Source organism: Merops nubicus, unplaced genomic scaffold (genome assembly GCF_000691845.1).
Source record: "Merops nubicus isolate BGI_N331 unplaced genomic scaffold, ASM69184v1 scaffold13173, whole genome shotgun sequence".
NCBI lineage: Eukaryota > Metazoa > Chordata > Aves > Coraciiformes > Meropidae > Merops > Merops nubicus.
In genome coordinates this window covers 5,777-23,293 of record NW_008599633.1, presented here as the reverse complement: position 1 = coordinate 23,293, position 17,517 = coordinate 5,777, and the positions used below count along the sequence as shown (strand labels likewise).

The 17,517-nt window shown below is 37.4% G+C and overlaps 1 protein-coding gene across 1 annotated transcript in view; it reads left to right on the top strand.

The window, feature by feature from the left end:
• LOC103770209 (serine/threonine-protein kinase Nek7) overlaps positions 1–15,191 on the top strand; it is a gene marked incomplete at its 3' end in the record, with an annotated part of 32,621 nt that extends 17,430 nt beyond the window's left edge. Inside the window, exons 5-6 of the mRNA XM_008937461.1 lie at positions 12,713–12,821; positions 15,084–15,191. Coding sequence (XP_008935709.1) covers positions 12,713–12,821; positions 15,084–15,191 — 217 coding nt within the window. The remainder of the gene's footprint in view (positions 1–12,712; positions 12,822–15,083) is intronic.
• Between the last annotated feature and the right edge of the window lie 2,326 nt (positions 15,192–17,517).

Sequence of the window (17,517 nt, the reverse complement as noted above, 5' to 3'; positions counted from 1 at the left end):
CATGGCTTTGAAATTGTACATGACCATAGCCTGAATGGCACTGAAACCAATGTTAACTGAGGGAAAGCTACTTAACTGGTTGGGTATTTGCTATGACAGTACTGGTGTGTAGGGGAATACTTAGAGAGCTGCTGTGCCTCAAAGTGCACATTAACGACTTCTTTAGTTCTTCCCTTAATGAACCCCATCTTTGCTGCTTGGCTTTTATACTGTCTGTTACCTGTGAATAATACTCTTTGTCCCCATTGAGTAGACAAATGACTAAAATCCCCTGGTACATTTCTGTGGGTTCCCATAGAATTTATAGAATCTGCTGTATCTCCAAAACCAGAAGAAAGCAGCTGTCCATTGGCATTTCCAAATCACATGAGAAGGTCAGAAGTATCTTGTGTGTTCCCTCTGTGTTTATGTATGCACATACAAAGATTTAATCCACTTTGCCTTAGTTATTTTTTTTTTTAATTACCTCTGACATAAAGAGATGTTTTTGTACAGCTTCCATTCTCAAAAGCAGGAGGATCCAAAATTGAAGATTTCTTATCATACAGCTTTTAATAGTATAATAGAATTCCTGGATGTGGCATGTTAGTAATACTGAGAGGCAAACCTTCAGCTTGGGGGAAATACTTTAATTTGATTTTCTGTTGGTTTGCGCTAGGGTATCTACCTCAGTACCCCTGTGTAGGAGTGGTGAAAAAAGGAAATTTTTTTTTTTATTTTCTGTAACTGAATTTGGTTGCCAGATACTATTACATCAAAAATTTTACAGGTGAATAATTGGTAACTGTTGTGCTAGTTCTCAGTTCCCCATGGTCCGTGGTTTGCTGGAGTCTGTGATCTCTGCTATGGAACACGGCTACCAAGCTTACAAATAGATTATGAGAACTCTAGTTGCTACCTCGTAATACCACCTCCTTTTGCACACACAAAAATGTTCCAAAGCAGGTTTGACGGTTGTTCCCTTTTCCTGTTAGTCATGGTTCTCCACCACAGACAGTGACAGGGCTAAAATTGTTCTATGGACTCTTGGTTGGGATTTTTTAATTTTGATAAATTAAACAATTGATTTGTTGGATAAAGAAAAATGCCATAAATGAAGAGTCTGCTATTTGCGTTAATCAAGAAAACACGTTGTAATGAGTTAGTAAAAAGAACTAGTTAGTAAAGTCTGTGCTGAAGATGTTGAAACAAGAATTTGAACTGTCTGGCAGATTAATTAGCATGTTATGTAAGATTAAAATCTGAAGTTATTAGAAAGCCTTGTAAGAAGGGATGTTATCAAGACATAAAAAACTACCACAATTTTTGGTTTTTTTGAGGGGTTTTAAGTCAGCAATAAACCTCTAGGTCTATTTCATTTCTACAGATATTTTTAGTCCTGGCAAATCTTAGCACACCAAAAAAAAAAAAAAAAAAAAAAAAAAAAAAATGCAAACTTTAAACTGAATATGTCATACAGATCTTAAGGAAGTTAATCATATTTTGGGAACAAGCGTGAAAGCTTTCATCTAAAAAGCTGAAAATATGTTTGCAGCTTTCTCAAGACAGATTTAAAAAATCAGTTCTGCAAAATATCAACTAGGCACTTCACTTACCCTGAAGAGGACAATTCTTGTGTGTATTGTTTTCAACTTTAAATTTAAAAAAAAAAGTATAATTATCTAGGTAAAATAAGAGAAATGTTTTTAAACTACTCATTGGTATGAAGTTCATATTGATATCTTGGGTTTTAGTAATTAGGAACAGTGAATTTTTTTTGTCGGTAAGCTTACTCGGGTTTTATAGGACAGACAAAAGACAGAGATAGTCACTTCTTTCCAAGCAGCTGATGCATGTCTGAATTGCTCCTTGCAGTAGCTGGAGCTCTGTCTAGAGTTGCTTGAAATCTCATTGATTACCATTCTGATGTTTCATTCTTGTCCCAGAGATGGATTCTTCACCTGGTGTGCAAAGTCCACTCGGCAGAGGCGAGACACAGAGTTTATTACGCTCCTGCACAGGGCCAGGTGCTTGCAGGGTAATGCCAGAGAACTAACACTGGTGACAGGACAGAAAATGGAGACAGGGGAGCTGGAGAGCAAGTCACAAGGTATCCATTCCCCTTGCTTGCTAACAGTGCATCTCTTGCTCACTGGGAAATCCACTCAGTGACTGGCTTATATCTGTTCTGCTGACTTCATGCCCCATGAAGTAATGTCTTCCATGGGGCATTCCTCCTCTTCTTCTTCCTGGGGTATCCTGGGAGCCAGGCTGACCTTCGGGCACTGCTGGTCCTGTGACATCATCCCCTTGTGCTACCTCCGTGGTTAAAGATTGGTCCTGTAGAGGAGCCAGTCTGTCAGCCCAGCAGTTATCGCCCTGTTGAACAGTTATTCTGAGTAACACTTAACATGGCCAGTGGCGGGTATTTTGGGCTTCACTCTGTGAAACTGCATCAGGCAATTTCTTCTCTCCATGTGGTCTAGGGTGCAGACCCTTCCTTTTCTCCCCATGTCAAAATATATTAGCAATGAGGAGTTTTTTTGAAGTTATTTGCAGTACTTTGGGTTTGACTAAATTGCCTGTGCTGTATTTTGAGACAGCTTGCCCTTTTTTAAGGGCTTAAAGAGTGAAAGTAATTTTAGCTACAGTCCTTGGCAGCTTTGCTGACCCAGAGTAGTGCTTCTTCCTGTGTGAAGCAACCACAACTCCACTTCAGAATCCATGGGACTGCAGCCTGAGTATTTTACTGGGTGAGGTGACAGCGTCCTGGGGTTTACAGACACATTGTAATGGGAGTGGATTTGGGAGGAACACAGGGACATGGGGTACTTATTACAGTCTGCCTTATCGTAAGTATTTGGTGGTGTCTGTGAGGCTGGGCAGGGCTCTAATGGAGGGTTATTCATGTCATTCTGAAGTAGGGTGGTGACCAGGTGCAGGTCAAACTTCTGCATGAGTTGCTTTTCTGGACTTTAGTCCACAAAGAGTTTAGGTGGTGTGTACTGCTACAGAAGCCAGTTACTGTTCCTGTCTGCAGACTAGCTGCTCTGGGTTGCTAGATGGCTAGTAGCCCATGAGTAACCATTCTCACTGCGGTGAAGTTGGTTATGTTATTGAGAACGGAAGCTTCTCTTGATTTTTTTCAAACTATTTTTTGGTGGATTGCAGTTCATTGCTAGAAATAGAGATGGTTTTTCAGATAGTGGGGTTATCTGATGAATGTCGATAGCACATTACCTATAGTTTGACTTTGTTTAAGGACGGAGTGATAATTTTCTTTTGCGGTGACAATTGGAAGTTTTTTTTGGGTGTATGAAGTTAGAGAGACACGTGTAAGGAAGAGATGTGGTGTCAGAATTTAGCAAGTCAGGTGTTCACCGCTTCACAGGGCATGACCTAGTGTCATGGAAAACCCTCAGCTGTTAACTGTCTGCATTGTTTGGCTATCTCTTTATCATACAAAACATTGACTTACAGCATTGGCAGTTATAGGAGACAATTGGCCTTTGTGTTAGGAAAGCTGGTGGGCGGGTGATGTCTTCAGTGCAGTTTGACTGGCAGCATTGCAGAAGCTGTATTCTGCTGTGCACACACGTGTGTCACAGGACAGTAACTGCTGTTAGGGTTGCTGGAGATTTAGCTGTCTGAGAATGTTTTCCATTTGTCAAAGTAATTTCATACTAAAATGTTATGTACCAGCTGCCTGCTAGAGGGTGTATGTTTCTGAAAAGGCTGTATGATTTAGCAGATGGCTAAGAGAAAATCTATTATTCTATCAAGATGTGTGTGTGTTGGTTTTTTAATCTACTTTAAAAATCTAGCAACCATTGTATCTGAACTATTGTAAGCCACTTGTGCCTTGAAACAGAAACTTAAAACTTGGAAAGGAGATTTTTCTTACAGTAATGGCTATGAAAACTCCCCTAAACTTAAAGTCTTCTAACACAAGAGCATATATGTGCTTAACAGAAATTGCTAGAGCATAGGAGCCAAAGTGGAGAACTTGTGCAGGTGTAGCTGTGTGAACCTCATGCATCTCCTAGAGCTGGCAGCATCGGGTGCTGAGTGACTGTGAAGGCTTTAACCTGTAGCATGGGTGACTGAAGGGAAGGGACAGGTCTGGGCTGAGGGCAGACAAGAGTCACGTTGCACAGGAATTACAAAGGACATGTGGAGGAACAGGAAGAACCCGTCCTGTCGCATGCTGCTGTGGGACTGAAGGGTCAGGAGTTTTGCTGTTCTGCTGCCGGCAGCACATCTAAATGCAGCCCACTGGCAGTACGCATCCTTTACCTGCTGAAGGCTGGTGTGCCCTTGTGCAGGTTCCTTGGGTCAGCTCCAATGCTAGCTGAGGCTGTAGAGATGCCAACTCTGATAAGCTGTGCATAGCAATATAACAGAGAGCCTGCGTTTCTGTAGTTATTTTTATGCCTTTTTGAATCTGGGGAATTGCTTATAGCCTAAGGAAGCAATACCGAATCTGCAAAATCAAGTGTTCAAAGGCTAGAAAGTCCTACAACTATCTTCCACTTGAGCAAATTACAGGTTTTTGTTGTCTTTGAAGAACCTTTGCTCTGTTCAGTGTGAAGAGTGCAGCTATTTGGGTTAGCAATCATGAAGGTACAGTGCATGCACCAGCATTTGTTGTCTCTGTGCTGTGTTCTTTGCTACAGTAATTTTCAAGCCAGAGTTCAAGACACGGAGGTCTCATGGTTAATACAATGGAATGCTCTTTTCAAAAGAATGGTCTTTCCAAAGACCATCCGTTCTGTTTCTGCTACTGTGCTTGAAGGATACTGTATAAATCACTTCAACCACTATTTTTGTGGTGGGAATTGTAATTGCTTATTCTATGTTTCTGATAATCAAGGTAAAACTCTGGCGTTTGATTTATGGAAGTATTGAGTGTTCACAGCTTCATCTGAGTGGAAACTGTGCTTTGAAGATGAACTGTTTCATAAAGCAAAGTATGTTGAAAAGAAGGTGCTTAAATTGGTGCCAGAATTAATTAACACTTTTGATCTTAATTCTTTGCCCTCATTCTAATCTGTAAAATGAGGATATTACTACTTCATCATTTCTAAAACCGTTTTGAAGATAAACTTCACACAGATTTTTATTAATTTGATATTCCAGTGATGCATACTAGGAAGCTGCACCCCTCCCTGAAACTTATATTTAATAATAGATTTTTGAAAAGTGCACAGTAAATGAAGCCTAAAGATATTTCAACCTGCTCATTAGCTGAGTGTCACAAGTGAGTGAGAAAAGTCTTAGTGTAGAGAAAACGGAACTCAAAGCTGCACACACACAATGCAGAGGGAGAAATTATGGTGGCTTTAATTCTGAGATTTTTCTTACACGTATTATTTATGCCCAAATACTTGACATTATGACTATGGAAAAAGTATTTTTAAAGTAGTCTGTTGTGCACATTTGTGTATTTTCTTTTCATGATAATGTTTTATCATTATCTGTAAATGCAAATTTTAAAATGCGGAATCTGTTTCTTTTGTTTTTCAGCAGTATCTGTGCCTCTCTTGCACTTTTTTTTCGTTTTCTATGACTGCTACATTTAATTTAAAAAAAATATTTTTTATAATATAGAACCATTTGTCATCTTGCTGAAGCTACATCATTAATAAACATTAAAAGCATCAATTTTTTTTTCCCACATTTGGTATCACCTTTATTCTTAGCTTTTTTTTTTGTGTACACATTTTTGAACATACTTTTAAAAGATAGAATGTGGCTTGAAGAAGCATGTAATATGTTAGGATACTGTAACACAGTATACACTAATTACAGATCAAAGTGAAATTATTTTGTCTTTTTGTAAGGGAGAAACCTGGGACTTTGAACCAATCCGACTAATTTTTGCCACTAGCCTTTTATAAAGATACTAGAATAATCTTTCTTGAACTTTTTTATCCTCTGTAATTAAAAAAAAAAAAAAGGACATGCTTATTCAACTTTGTGTGTGTGTATATGTGTATGTATATGTGTGCTGGCTGCGTAGCAGGTAACAAAGAGGGTCTGGGTGTTCTCGGGGGAAATGGCCGCTCTGGATGGAGCTGTGAAGTTCTAAAAGAAAGCGCAAGGCAACAGATCCCTGCCTAGGTAGAAGGGCAGCTCTTTTCTGCTAAAATAATTAGAGCATAGGAGGTTCAAGGTGAATATCAGGAAAAATTTTTTTACTGTGAGGGTGACGGAGCACTGGAACAGGCTGCCCAGAGAGGTTGTGGAGTCTCCTTCACTGGAGACATTCAAAACCCGCCTGGACGCCTTCCTGTGTGATGTACTCTAGGTGGTCCTGCTCTGGCAGGGGGGTTGGACTAGATGATCTTTCGAGGTCCCTTCCAACCCCTATGATTCTATGGTCAGCACTGTTTTGTCTTGTGGACAGTACCCTTCACAGGTGTCACACCTGAAGCTGTTGTGTAAGTGGACTGGCTCTACTTGCAGGGAGAGTAACGGTGTTAGTCAGCTATGAAAAGTTAACTTGATGTTAAACTTCATTTTCCTGTTACACAGGGTGTTCAAAGAGCTCTAACTTGGGCAGAATGCTTGGGATATTTCATCTCCACCTTTTCCCACTGGTGCTAGAATTGTCTGGGTCTGTGAACCCTTAACAAACAGGGAGAATTGAAGGATTTTATTAAACGATAGTTCTGGGTTCCTTTCTCGTTTGAAGTGCCCTGCAAACAATACTTGGAAATAATTTTTAGTTCTTTGCACAGTTTTGAAAAATTAGCACAAACACTGACACTACAATATGAATAACTTGCTGAGAATGAAGAGAGAAGATTTTGAGTTTGTCTGCCTTATTGGTAGTAAAAAGAAAAAAATGGTAGCCGCTGTGTTTACTGTGGCATGCTATTGCTTTTTATTAGGAAGCAGAGTTAATGATTCAAGCATGAGTTTCACCTCTTCATGCTGTATCAGCTTTCCCAAGGGCATTTATTGGAGAGAGGTGCAAGTAAACAAATACTGTTGAATTTAAATATGTGACTGTGTGTTTTAAGAAGCCCCACTCAGCGGTAAAACCAGAGACAGCGTAAATGATGCAGTACTGGAAATTCTGGTTTTATAATATCTAATCAGTAAATATGATTTCGTAGGTCCTCTTTTATGTCTGAACATTGTATATTCTTGCTTTTTTGCATGAGCAAAAATGTTAGGTGGGACAGAATGACTATAGATGGACTACTCAAAGGAAAAATGAAACAAAGCATTGCAAAGGCAGTTGAATAAAAAAATATACAAAGTGACTTTGTTCAGAGCATTCTAAGGTTCTGATTTAATAATTTATTTGCACAAAAAATACACTAAAAATTCAAAATATGGCAATTGACCTCTGTTTTCCTTACAATGCTGTCTATTCCTCTAAGTAGATTTCCTGCTTTGATTGTGAGCACAAGAAGATTGCATTTGAGAGGATATGTCTGTCTCAACCTACCACAAGCACACCACATGATTAATTATTTATTAGGAAAGACCACAATTTTATTCCAATAGCTTAGCCTTCTGATGCTAGTAGGTACCTCTGATAATACAATTTTGTCTATTGGTTTTTGTACTGTGTCATAGTCTTTTGTTGCTGTTGATTAAATAAAGTTGCTTACTCTATACTAGGATCACCAATAGAGGAAGATTTTTTTTTAAATTATTGTTTTTTTGTGGATTATGGAAGAGAAAAAATAAACGCATGTCATCTTCAGTAACTGGAGATGTAAACAACTGTAAAGAAATTTTGAAAAAGAACCAGGTAAATATTTTTAAAAATTATTAATATTAAATTATTCACTTTATTGGCCACGTACTTGCTACTTTATGTATATTCGGTTGGTGGTTGCCAAACAGTTTGCTTTTTTTGGTATTTGTTCTATTTTTACAATTAAGAGCGAGCTACTACTCTTGAAGTGTAGGCAAATTGGATCACCATCAAACTGGATGAATGAACCAAGATGTATTAGAAAGTTCTATTTTTGTTCTGCATAGAAAGAGAGGAAAAATGGCAGAAAACTTACCACATTCTAAACAGATAGGCAGGTGAATTAATGGATGAGCAAAGTTAGACAAAACTCCTGGGACACTGCTTTCCTACTAAAATTGCATAGCCTTTTCAATAGAAAGCAAAACTTGAGTAGAAACTTCCTTTCCATATATATGAGTCTCAGATCTTTATTGTGAAATGTAGAGATGCTGAGGTTCGTCTTCACTGTCTGTCTTTTTGACCATGCAAACCCTTCTCCATTCTGGATTGTGTCTGTTACATTCTCAGAGTGAGAAGCCTTGCATGGGCTTCCATAGCTTCCTATTACAGCTGCCTGACCTCCTCTTTCTGCTCCCTGTTCTTTCTGCTAGGCCAAATTAAAAAAAGGCTCCCAAAGAAACACAAGCAGAAGTGCCCGAGAACTTCATTACATGTTTATTTAGAAGTTCCTTGTGCTAATCCTTTCTGCATCACTTTCCTCTTGATGTTCAGATTTCTTCCTACAAGTATCAGGTTGTTGAATCACTGTGTTCTGATAGTCAAGGCAATAGAATATATATATTTTAATGAAAACCAAACCAAATAAACAACTTATATTTTTGTAAGCCAAAAGTGACGAGAAAAGACAGATGTGATCATGATCCTTATAAAAAAAAATGAAAGACAGGAAAAGGAATCTTTTTTTAAAGCAAAGAAACGATCATTCTCATTTCACTCTTCCCCCAGTTCCTCTGTTTCACAAGGCAACTCTTGCCTGGAGTATGCACAGTGGAAAAATTCAGGTCTATGTTCTTATGGGCTTGTTTGACAGTTTCACAGACTTATTTTTAAATTAAATGATTGCAAAATTGGTTAGATCAGTTTATCGCCTTTCTGCAAGAGATAAACCTCTTGCTTTTTATAGTCCAGTTTGCTTCTTAAATCCTCATTGGGGCTTTTAAATCTTTTTTTTTTTAATTCTTATTCTTTTTCCTATTCTGTGAGCTCTAAACCAGGTTAAATCACACCTTAAAATTCTCTGAGACACTGATGTCAACACTGAATGCTAAATGTTTTCCAAGCATGGTTACTGAGGTGTAGGCAGTCATATCTGAGTACTCCAATTGTATTGAAATCATCTGTGCTTGCTGTTCTTTACTCATCTGAAGGAAATCCTTCTTTTTCTTATAAAAGCTAAACAGAATCCTGCATATTTCCTTCAAGAGTATTTTCTGGGCTTGGCTTGTTAAGCCTCGATAAAACTAATTGCTGTCACATTTTCCTTTTGGAATTTGACCTTCAAAATATCATCTTGACTAGTCATTGTAATATAATTCCATGTTTTTATATTGAGTTAGAACTTTTTCCCCATCTGTCTCTTAATATATTTTTTTTTTTTATGACTCTAAGAAACTGAAGTTTATGTTCAGGGCAGCTATATTTAACTTTACTAGGATGGGAACAGTTGGAATATATTTAATTTTTCTTTTAGCGCAAACCAGAAGAGTTCTGTTTTCCCGTAAAGAAACTGCTGAGTAATTCTGTGTAAAAGGACAAAAAGGCCAACTGGTGATATAACCTGCCTACTTTAAATCTCGTTAAGGCATTTGAACAGCAAATTTATAACTGCAAAAATTCCAAGTTGCAGTTTTATCTGTACTGACATTGTGAAAGCTCTTGAAAGTGTTTTTTTGTGTGTGATTACATTCTGAAAGATAGAGATGGAAATTTCATGGGATCTGGCTTTTGAAACAGTTATTTCTGGGAGACACTCTGCTGCCTGAGCATGCCTGGTATTTTCTGTTTACCTGGGAAAACATTATCATGCAACGCTGCACTAATTTTTAATGCACATGTACAAACAGTTCCCTTTTTGTACAGTTTCAACTGTCTTGAGACTGATCTTTCACCTTGAACAGGATGCCTTTTTTTTTTTTTTTTATGTCAAACCTTGTAATTTGTCAGTGGTTTGAGGGATATCAGGAGGTTCCATTGGGCCTCAGACAGGTGGAAGAAGCGTAATAGTAGGACACTGAAGATGGAGAGTACTCAAGGAGGCTACATGTCAGGCTCTTTTCTTTTGAGGTCAAATTCAGGCAGAAAATAGCAACTTTTATGCAATGGGAGACAGCTGTATTAAGGTAATGATTACCTGGGTCTTAGGATGCGTGAGGCATTACAGCACTAGGAAGTGAATTAGTTTCAGTATTAACTGTGGTGCTACCACGCTCTGCTACAATAGAGGTTAAAAGTTATTTTGACATCGTGTCTTCATTTTGGCTTCCCTTTTGGAAGGGCAAATCATACAACCATTTGAACAGCATCTTGTACTGTGGGCTATTTTTAAATGGAGGAGAGAGAGACAAGGGTCTTGCATTGAAAACAGTTAGCCTGTGCTATATGAATTTAATGATAATGTTCAGCATAAAATAGATTTGACCATATTTTCTATCAAGCTGTATTTCTTGTTGGAAGTCATGGTTCTAAATCAGCAATGGGATTCCTTTTCCTTATTGACTTTTCTCAGAACTACCATTGGCTGATTGGCTGTCAGACTGTTTTCTAGAAACACAGAACTTGCTTCAATAGCTAGTTTTGAAAAAGCAATTTTTTTTTTTTTTTTTTTTTTTTTTTTTTTTTTTTTTTTTTGTAGTGGAGGCTTTTCATCACTGTTTTGGCTATTGGTGGACAACAGCCCAAGAAAACTTTAAGGATATGTAGTTTGATTGAACAAAATAGTGTAATTAATTACTGAAGAAAACAATCTTCGCTAGAGTTTATTTTAAAAATACTTGGATTATATTTAAGCCTATACTCGTGAAAATTATGCCTATTTCTTTGTCTAGTTTAAGCATTGTTGGCAAATCTAGCAGCTGTCTTTTGCATCCTCTTTAGATGGATAAATTCTCCTTGGTTTAATAATATTATTGAGGCTTTCAGGAAGAGAAGTTATTATAATGTTAAATTATTAATGCCTTCAGTAGAATGAGACTACATCCTAAAAATTGGTTTATTGTCTGCTTGCACTGTAAGCTGCACTGAAGCTTAATTTGTAGGGTGCAATCAGCCACAGTGTCATAGATGTGAGTGAACAGAATGTTAAAAGACTACTTGTGCATAGATACTTTGAAAGTATACTGATGTGCTTTAAATACTTTGTAATGGAAATCTGCAATGGAAAATATTCCTGTTTCAGACATGTTGTGAATGGTGTTTCATCACTGCTTGTGCTTAGATTTGAGTTAAAAAAATAATAATTCAGAATGTTGAAATAAAGTACCTAGTTATGGTTACAATAATTTTAGAATGCATTTAAATCAAGGTGGTATACTTTCATATGCACATACTTATATGTACTGTGTATTTGTTTTTAAATGAAAAGAAACCTGGTCTCCATCTTCTGTTGACATCAAACAATCCTCTGATATGCAAATCCAGCTATGGGGAGAACAGATACACAGGGCTTGTTTGGATTCCGTCCAAAACTGAGAGAAAATTATATTTAAAGAAGTAATTTATATGCTTTGCCTCATTTAAATGAAAATGCATTTTGAAATAATCTCTATGAACTAAAAACATTTTGGTGAAATGTTATGATCCTTTGTATGACTGATATGTTTTGCTATAGCTAGTTTAAAACCATCTCTCTTGTACTCCTGCAAGTCTTAAATGTGTAGGTGCCGCTGTCAGCTTCTCAGTGGCACATTAATATAGGATATGAAAATATTTTTATTTTTCCGGAATGATAAATGTTTGTTATAGAACTTCCTTAGGGTGTGCAGGGGTATGAAGTGTGTGTACGCACCCTATTAAAATGCAGCTAAGTACTTTGTTTTCCATCTAAAATTTTTCTAGTATTCATGTTGTTCATATATTTTCTTTGTGTGTTTAACTTCAAAATCTGTCAAAATATGAATTCCTTTTTTTAAAAAGATTAAATGAGCAACGATTTTTCAGTCATCTTACCTTTAGCTGCAGAATTTGTAATGATCAAGCTTGCACATTTTAGCAGTGGCTGAATTCCAGGTTTTCAGTATGTATTGGAGTATGTATTTTATTCTAGTCCCTGAATATATTATTTGAAAGAGACGTGTGTAGCAGAATGTAATTATGTTTCATGTAAGCTTTAAAAGGCCATTGAGCTGTTACCAGTGGTTGGTAATAGTTGTTTATACAGGATGGAAAATATTTGAACACAAGTTAGATCACTATGGAATTTTCAGAAATCACAGTTCCCTTTTATGTATTGTAGAAATTTCTAAGACTCAGGCTCTTCATACATGATATTTGGAATTGTACGTCACTACTAGTGTTTTTTTTCCTTCTGTTTAGAAAATGAGGATATGGAAACCAGTTTTGGTGTAAAGAGTTATTTAATTTGTGAAGTTCTGTGGCACATAAATTATAGCTGAACTTTATTTGTTTTGTGGCCACTTTATGCTAGACTATTCTGACCACATTAATCCTGCAATGGGGGTTGCTGAATACCATATAGATCCTTTTTTGGGACAGCAGTTTTATTTCATTCATGTCATTTGTGGCTCTATGTGTTGACTGAATTATATGTGATGATACATGCATCAGTATTAAAGGGAAAAGCTTTCTGTGTCAAGAGACTTTGTTAAACCTTTCTTATTGCATTGTGAGCCTCTTGTATTTGGTTTTGAAATAAAGGATTTTCTATCTTTTTGCTTTTTGTTGATTTAATGTAAATTTTACATTTTAATATTCAGTGTCCATCCTTCTTTCTTTAAGCATTTTAAGAAACAGAAGAGGTTGATTCCTGAAAGAACAGTTTGGAAGTACTTTGTTCAGCTTTGCAGTGCCTTGGAACATATGCATTCTCGTCGTGTTATGCATAGAGGTAATAGAGGATCAAAGATGATTTGTCTTTGCTGAACCCCCTTCCACGTGAGAATTAAGCTGGTTCCATGCAGATGATACCAAAAGACGTCATAGCAGAGTCGGTGTGTGACAGCTGACACACCCTGTGCTCCTGTAATGTTTTGCCAGTCGCAGAAAAGTGTGACAGAAGTTTGTGGTTGTGCATTTGTTGTGGTAGGCATTTGTTTGCAGCAATGCCTCATGATACCAAGTTTTCAAAATAAGTGGTAGTTCTGTAAGTGATGAAGACCCTGCCACTGCTACCTCCTCGCTTGCTCAATTCGTGTTGCTGGCTGTCATTTTCTGTTCTTATTTTTCTGTGTTCGACCCCTGTCTCTCCCAAGCATTGTTACCTGCATCCTCACACAGCTATCCATCCATTCTTTTCACCCCTTGTGCTTTTTATCTGAAAGTATTTGCCTTCTGCCATGCCTTCTGGTGATGTATAGGCCCTTCTCCCACTCCCTTACCTACCAGGTTATGTACTCCTCTCCACTGTTTCCAATCTCTGTGTCAAGTACTGTGTCCCAGCAGCCCTTGTAGTTGCCAGCTCTCCCTGTCAGGTACTAAATCTCTTTGACCCATTTTAAACCTCTGTACTGCTGTCTCTTCTGGATGTTGTCTTCATTTTATCTTGTAACTCTGAGTCCAAGAAAACAGATTGTAGCATAGCTGCTTCTCAGATGTACAATTTATTTCTTTTTTTGCCTTGTAACTCATAGCCAGAGGGATTTCCAAGTTGGGTATGGCCTGTCTGTCTTGGTTCAGGTGGAATTGCGTGTCTGAGGTTGGTGGCTTCTTTCTTCTGGGATGCAAATAGCTGCCTGAAAGTGAAAGTCCCTCAATCTCTGCTGGTCTTTGTCATTTGCAGCTAGAAATGTTGCACCCTCCAGCAGATCCACTTAGATGCCCCTGCCTCTGCCAATGGCTTTCTCTTCTGATTCTGTCTTGGTTTTTTTCTTTGCACATTTGTACAAATATCTGCAAATGCAAATTCTACAAAGTCAACATAAAGTTACAGATTCTTCCTTTAATACTTCTATGACGAAACTAGTTTATTTCAATATATTTTAGCTCAAGACAAAAATTAATTTGAACTCCTTAAATTGAAACACTACCTTCAAAGCTTCTGGTAAACCTATGGCAAATGTAACAATTTCGTGGTTATACACCAAAACCAATAACAGTTAAAGCTGTTTTTATGTTGAATTGATATCTGTGTTGGATTGTTACACCAAGGATGATCCAGACTAGGAGAGATAGCAGTATAACATAATAGCTTTTCTCTTCCTCTCTAAAGATTATGAAGTTCTGTAGCATTTTATTGTAATCCTGAAAATGCTGGTGTTTGAAGGGTTATTAACCATTCTTTTTGCCGTACCCATATCTTTTGCAAATTGTAATGTGCTCAAAATTAAGTGGTTTTCTGTAAGTTTAGAGACCCAGTGCTTTGCTCTTGAGTTGAGTAAGAGCTAAGCACACTTGCCAAGCAAATATCAGATCGGTTTATTTAAAAGACTAATAGGATAGGTACCTTGTTAAAAATCATAATATAAAAACCTTTGCTGTTGTCTCTAAAGGATTAGGTTAAAACTTAAACTGAATATTACTTCTGAAAAATAACCGTCTGGGGTATACATCATTATTTTTCTTTGTTTCTACCCGATTAGCCTAATTCCATTGACGAGTTCAAATAACCATTCTCCTGAGTAAAAACTTGCTGCTTTTTTCTAGTGCCTGCTATTAAAGAGAATCAGTTACCTATCTGAAATAAATAACATCATGCCACTGTGGCTAATCTGATCAGCAAAAGTGATGAAAAATGTTTTACGGTTCTTGAAAACATTTTTTTGGCTGTTACTTAAGATATAATGAGCGAATTTTTTTGTTCTAATGGAAGTCCTTACATATAGCTAATGTAAATTAGTAATGGACTCCCTGTATATGCTTCTTTGAGTGTGGGCTTCTTTGATTTTGTTTCCGTTGTTGTTTGCTTAATTTTAAAAAAATAATTCCCATAGCTTTTAAGTTATTTTTCTTGAGCATTGTTTGTACAATTAAAATAGTTAATTCGAAACTGCAAATCCCAGACTTTGTCTTACTGAACGGCATAGCCAAATTTTGTTAATATTAGCTGTAAATAAAAGCCTCTTTCAGTCTAATATTAATAAAGCAGTAGCTTTTTGTGAAAACTCATTGTGACTTTAATTATTTTTTGTTTGCTTTTTTTTTTTCCCCCCAGATATAAAGCCAGCTAATGTGTTCATTACAGCTACAGGGGTAGTAAAGCTTGGGGACCTTGGACTCGGTCGATTTTTCAGCTCCAAAACCACAGCTGCACATTCTTTAGGTAAGCTTTCTATGAGATCTATATGTTGGGGAGGTGGATTTCTTTATTACATAGTGGGAATACTGTGCCTGTTTATGGGGAGGAAGAAAAGGGTTAGGTCTAACTAAACTTTATCTTAAACATCCCAAATAAACCTCAAAGAAACCCCAACAAACCAAACCAAAAAACCCTACAAAAAGTCAGCACCATGGACAAATAGAGGAATGCTGTACCACTGAGATGTTGCCGCATCACAGCTCCTTGGGTTTATTTTCCCCCTTTGTTTGAATCATTTAATGTGTATTCCTGGCTCAAAAAAAGTCTCCATGACAGCAGTGTTTTCTACAAATTCTAGGAAAAAGCCAAGATTCATAGTATGGATACTTCTTAAAAATTCATTTGAACGTTAATCAGTGTCGGAAAGGTTCTAGTAATTCAGTGTGCCTGTATGTGTAGCACTGACAACATGTTGCTTATATGCTTTGAAAGGTCTAGCAGAGGAGCTTCTCTTGTGTTAAGGTGCAGTTTCTCAATATAAGCTAAGTCAAGTGAGATCAGAATTAGGCTTTATGAACCAGAAAGACTTCAAAAACAAAGGCAAATAAAAAATGCCAAAACAAACAACAAAAATCCCAGAAAATTTTTATAAGAATTCATAAAGCTTTCTGAAATAATGAATTTATTCTTCCATAGCACATTAAAAAATAATGTTTTTTTCCCAGGCAGTTTTCATGTAATTTGTGTATTTTGAGTAGCATGTATAGATTAGGATGTTTAAGAAGCCTTTAAAGAAGAAGAAATCAAAATGTGGCAGGTATTTTAGGCTTAAATGTTCGGAATAGAGATAACAGAATCTAAGAGGATCTTTCTAAAAGAGAAAAGCCTTGTAGACAGAGTAGCATCTGCTTTAAAGACAAATGTAAGAATTACTGTTTATTATACAAACATGTAGGTTTTTTTAGTGAAGAAAAAGCTTTTTTCCCCCTGCTGAAGTGGCTGTGGTTAGTGGTTGCTGAATTCAAGCCCATTCAGTGGGCAAAAGGCGTGAAATGAACTTTTAGACTCCTCAAGAGCAGCACCATTGATGACAACATTCAGAATTGTCTCCTGTTCCCTGTAAAAGGGTATTGAGGAAGGGAGAGCACCTTACTGATACTTGAATATGGATAGGTAAAATCAACACAAATGCTGCTCAGTGAGAAATTTTAACAAATGACAATGACAATTCTGTAATTAGACATTTGGGTATTTTTCTGTGTTGGCCAAGAGTGCATGGTAAGGAAGGTAATATCTAGGAAACCCAAGAGTGGTTAAGTAATACTTACAATCCCTATCTCAGAGCCATGGGAGGACACACTAAGAATTGTATCTGCTCAGATGCTGATGTTTCTAGTTACATTATGCAATATCAAGCTTCTTGACTTAAATATGCCATCTTTATTCTCACCTCTTAATTTAACTTAATTTGTTGCAAATTTTCAGTACAGTGTGGAAAAAGAGAGGGTTGGTGTTCAGTGTGTGTATACCACATTTGAGAGGTGTGTGATACTTGTGTTAACAACCAAAAAACTGGCTTAGAAAGGAAATATTTGATGTGATCCTTACTTCCCTGTCTTACAGAAAGCCTTTGGTCACTCTTTTCTGCCTTCCTGTTTTTATCATGTTTGATGCATCCTGATACTGATATAGTCAAGACCTTAAGTGACTACTGAGATCTTAATCAGACTGAGGTGGAACTCAGACACAGCTGTGCAATGTTGCATTATTGAAAAAGGGAGAGAAAGACACAGAGGAGAAGCAGTGAGACTGGCCTGGAAATGTGCTTGAGTTCCATGTCGAAGTTCAGATACAAGCCTAAAGACCTGATAGTAGTTCGTGGCCCAGGGTGTTGTTACACGGTGCTGCTGTTCATGCTGCTATTGTAGCCTAGTGGCCAAGTCTAGCAGCACTGTGGAGATCTTACTTGTCATAGTTGGGTCCTGCCGCTACCTGTGGATGGAGAAAGGATGTGAATGAACAGTGTGAATAGGGAGCTTCTTCTGAACAGTATTTGCAGGAAGCTGTAAATCCTAATCTGTGGGTGGGAGTGCAGGAAGAAGGCAGAAGTCATCTGTGAGGGTGGGAGAGCTAGACTTGTGTTCCAAGGCAGAAGTCGGGAATTTAAAGAGGAACAGACAGCTTCAACCCTGGGTTATTTTGGCTCATTGGAGGGGAACAGTTGCAAAGGGACTGAAGACTGAGCTGGAGTTAAAAACAGTGTAAAACCCCCAAGGCCTTTTAAAGCTCATATCTTGTCATCCTGACTTGCCGCCAGGGAAGGTTATAGAGCAGATGATACTGAGTGCCA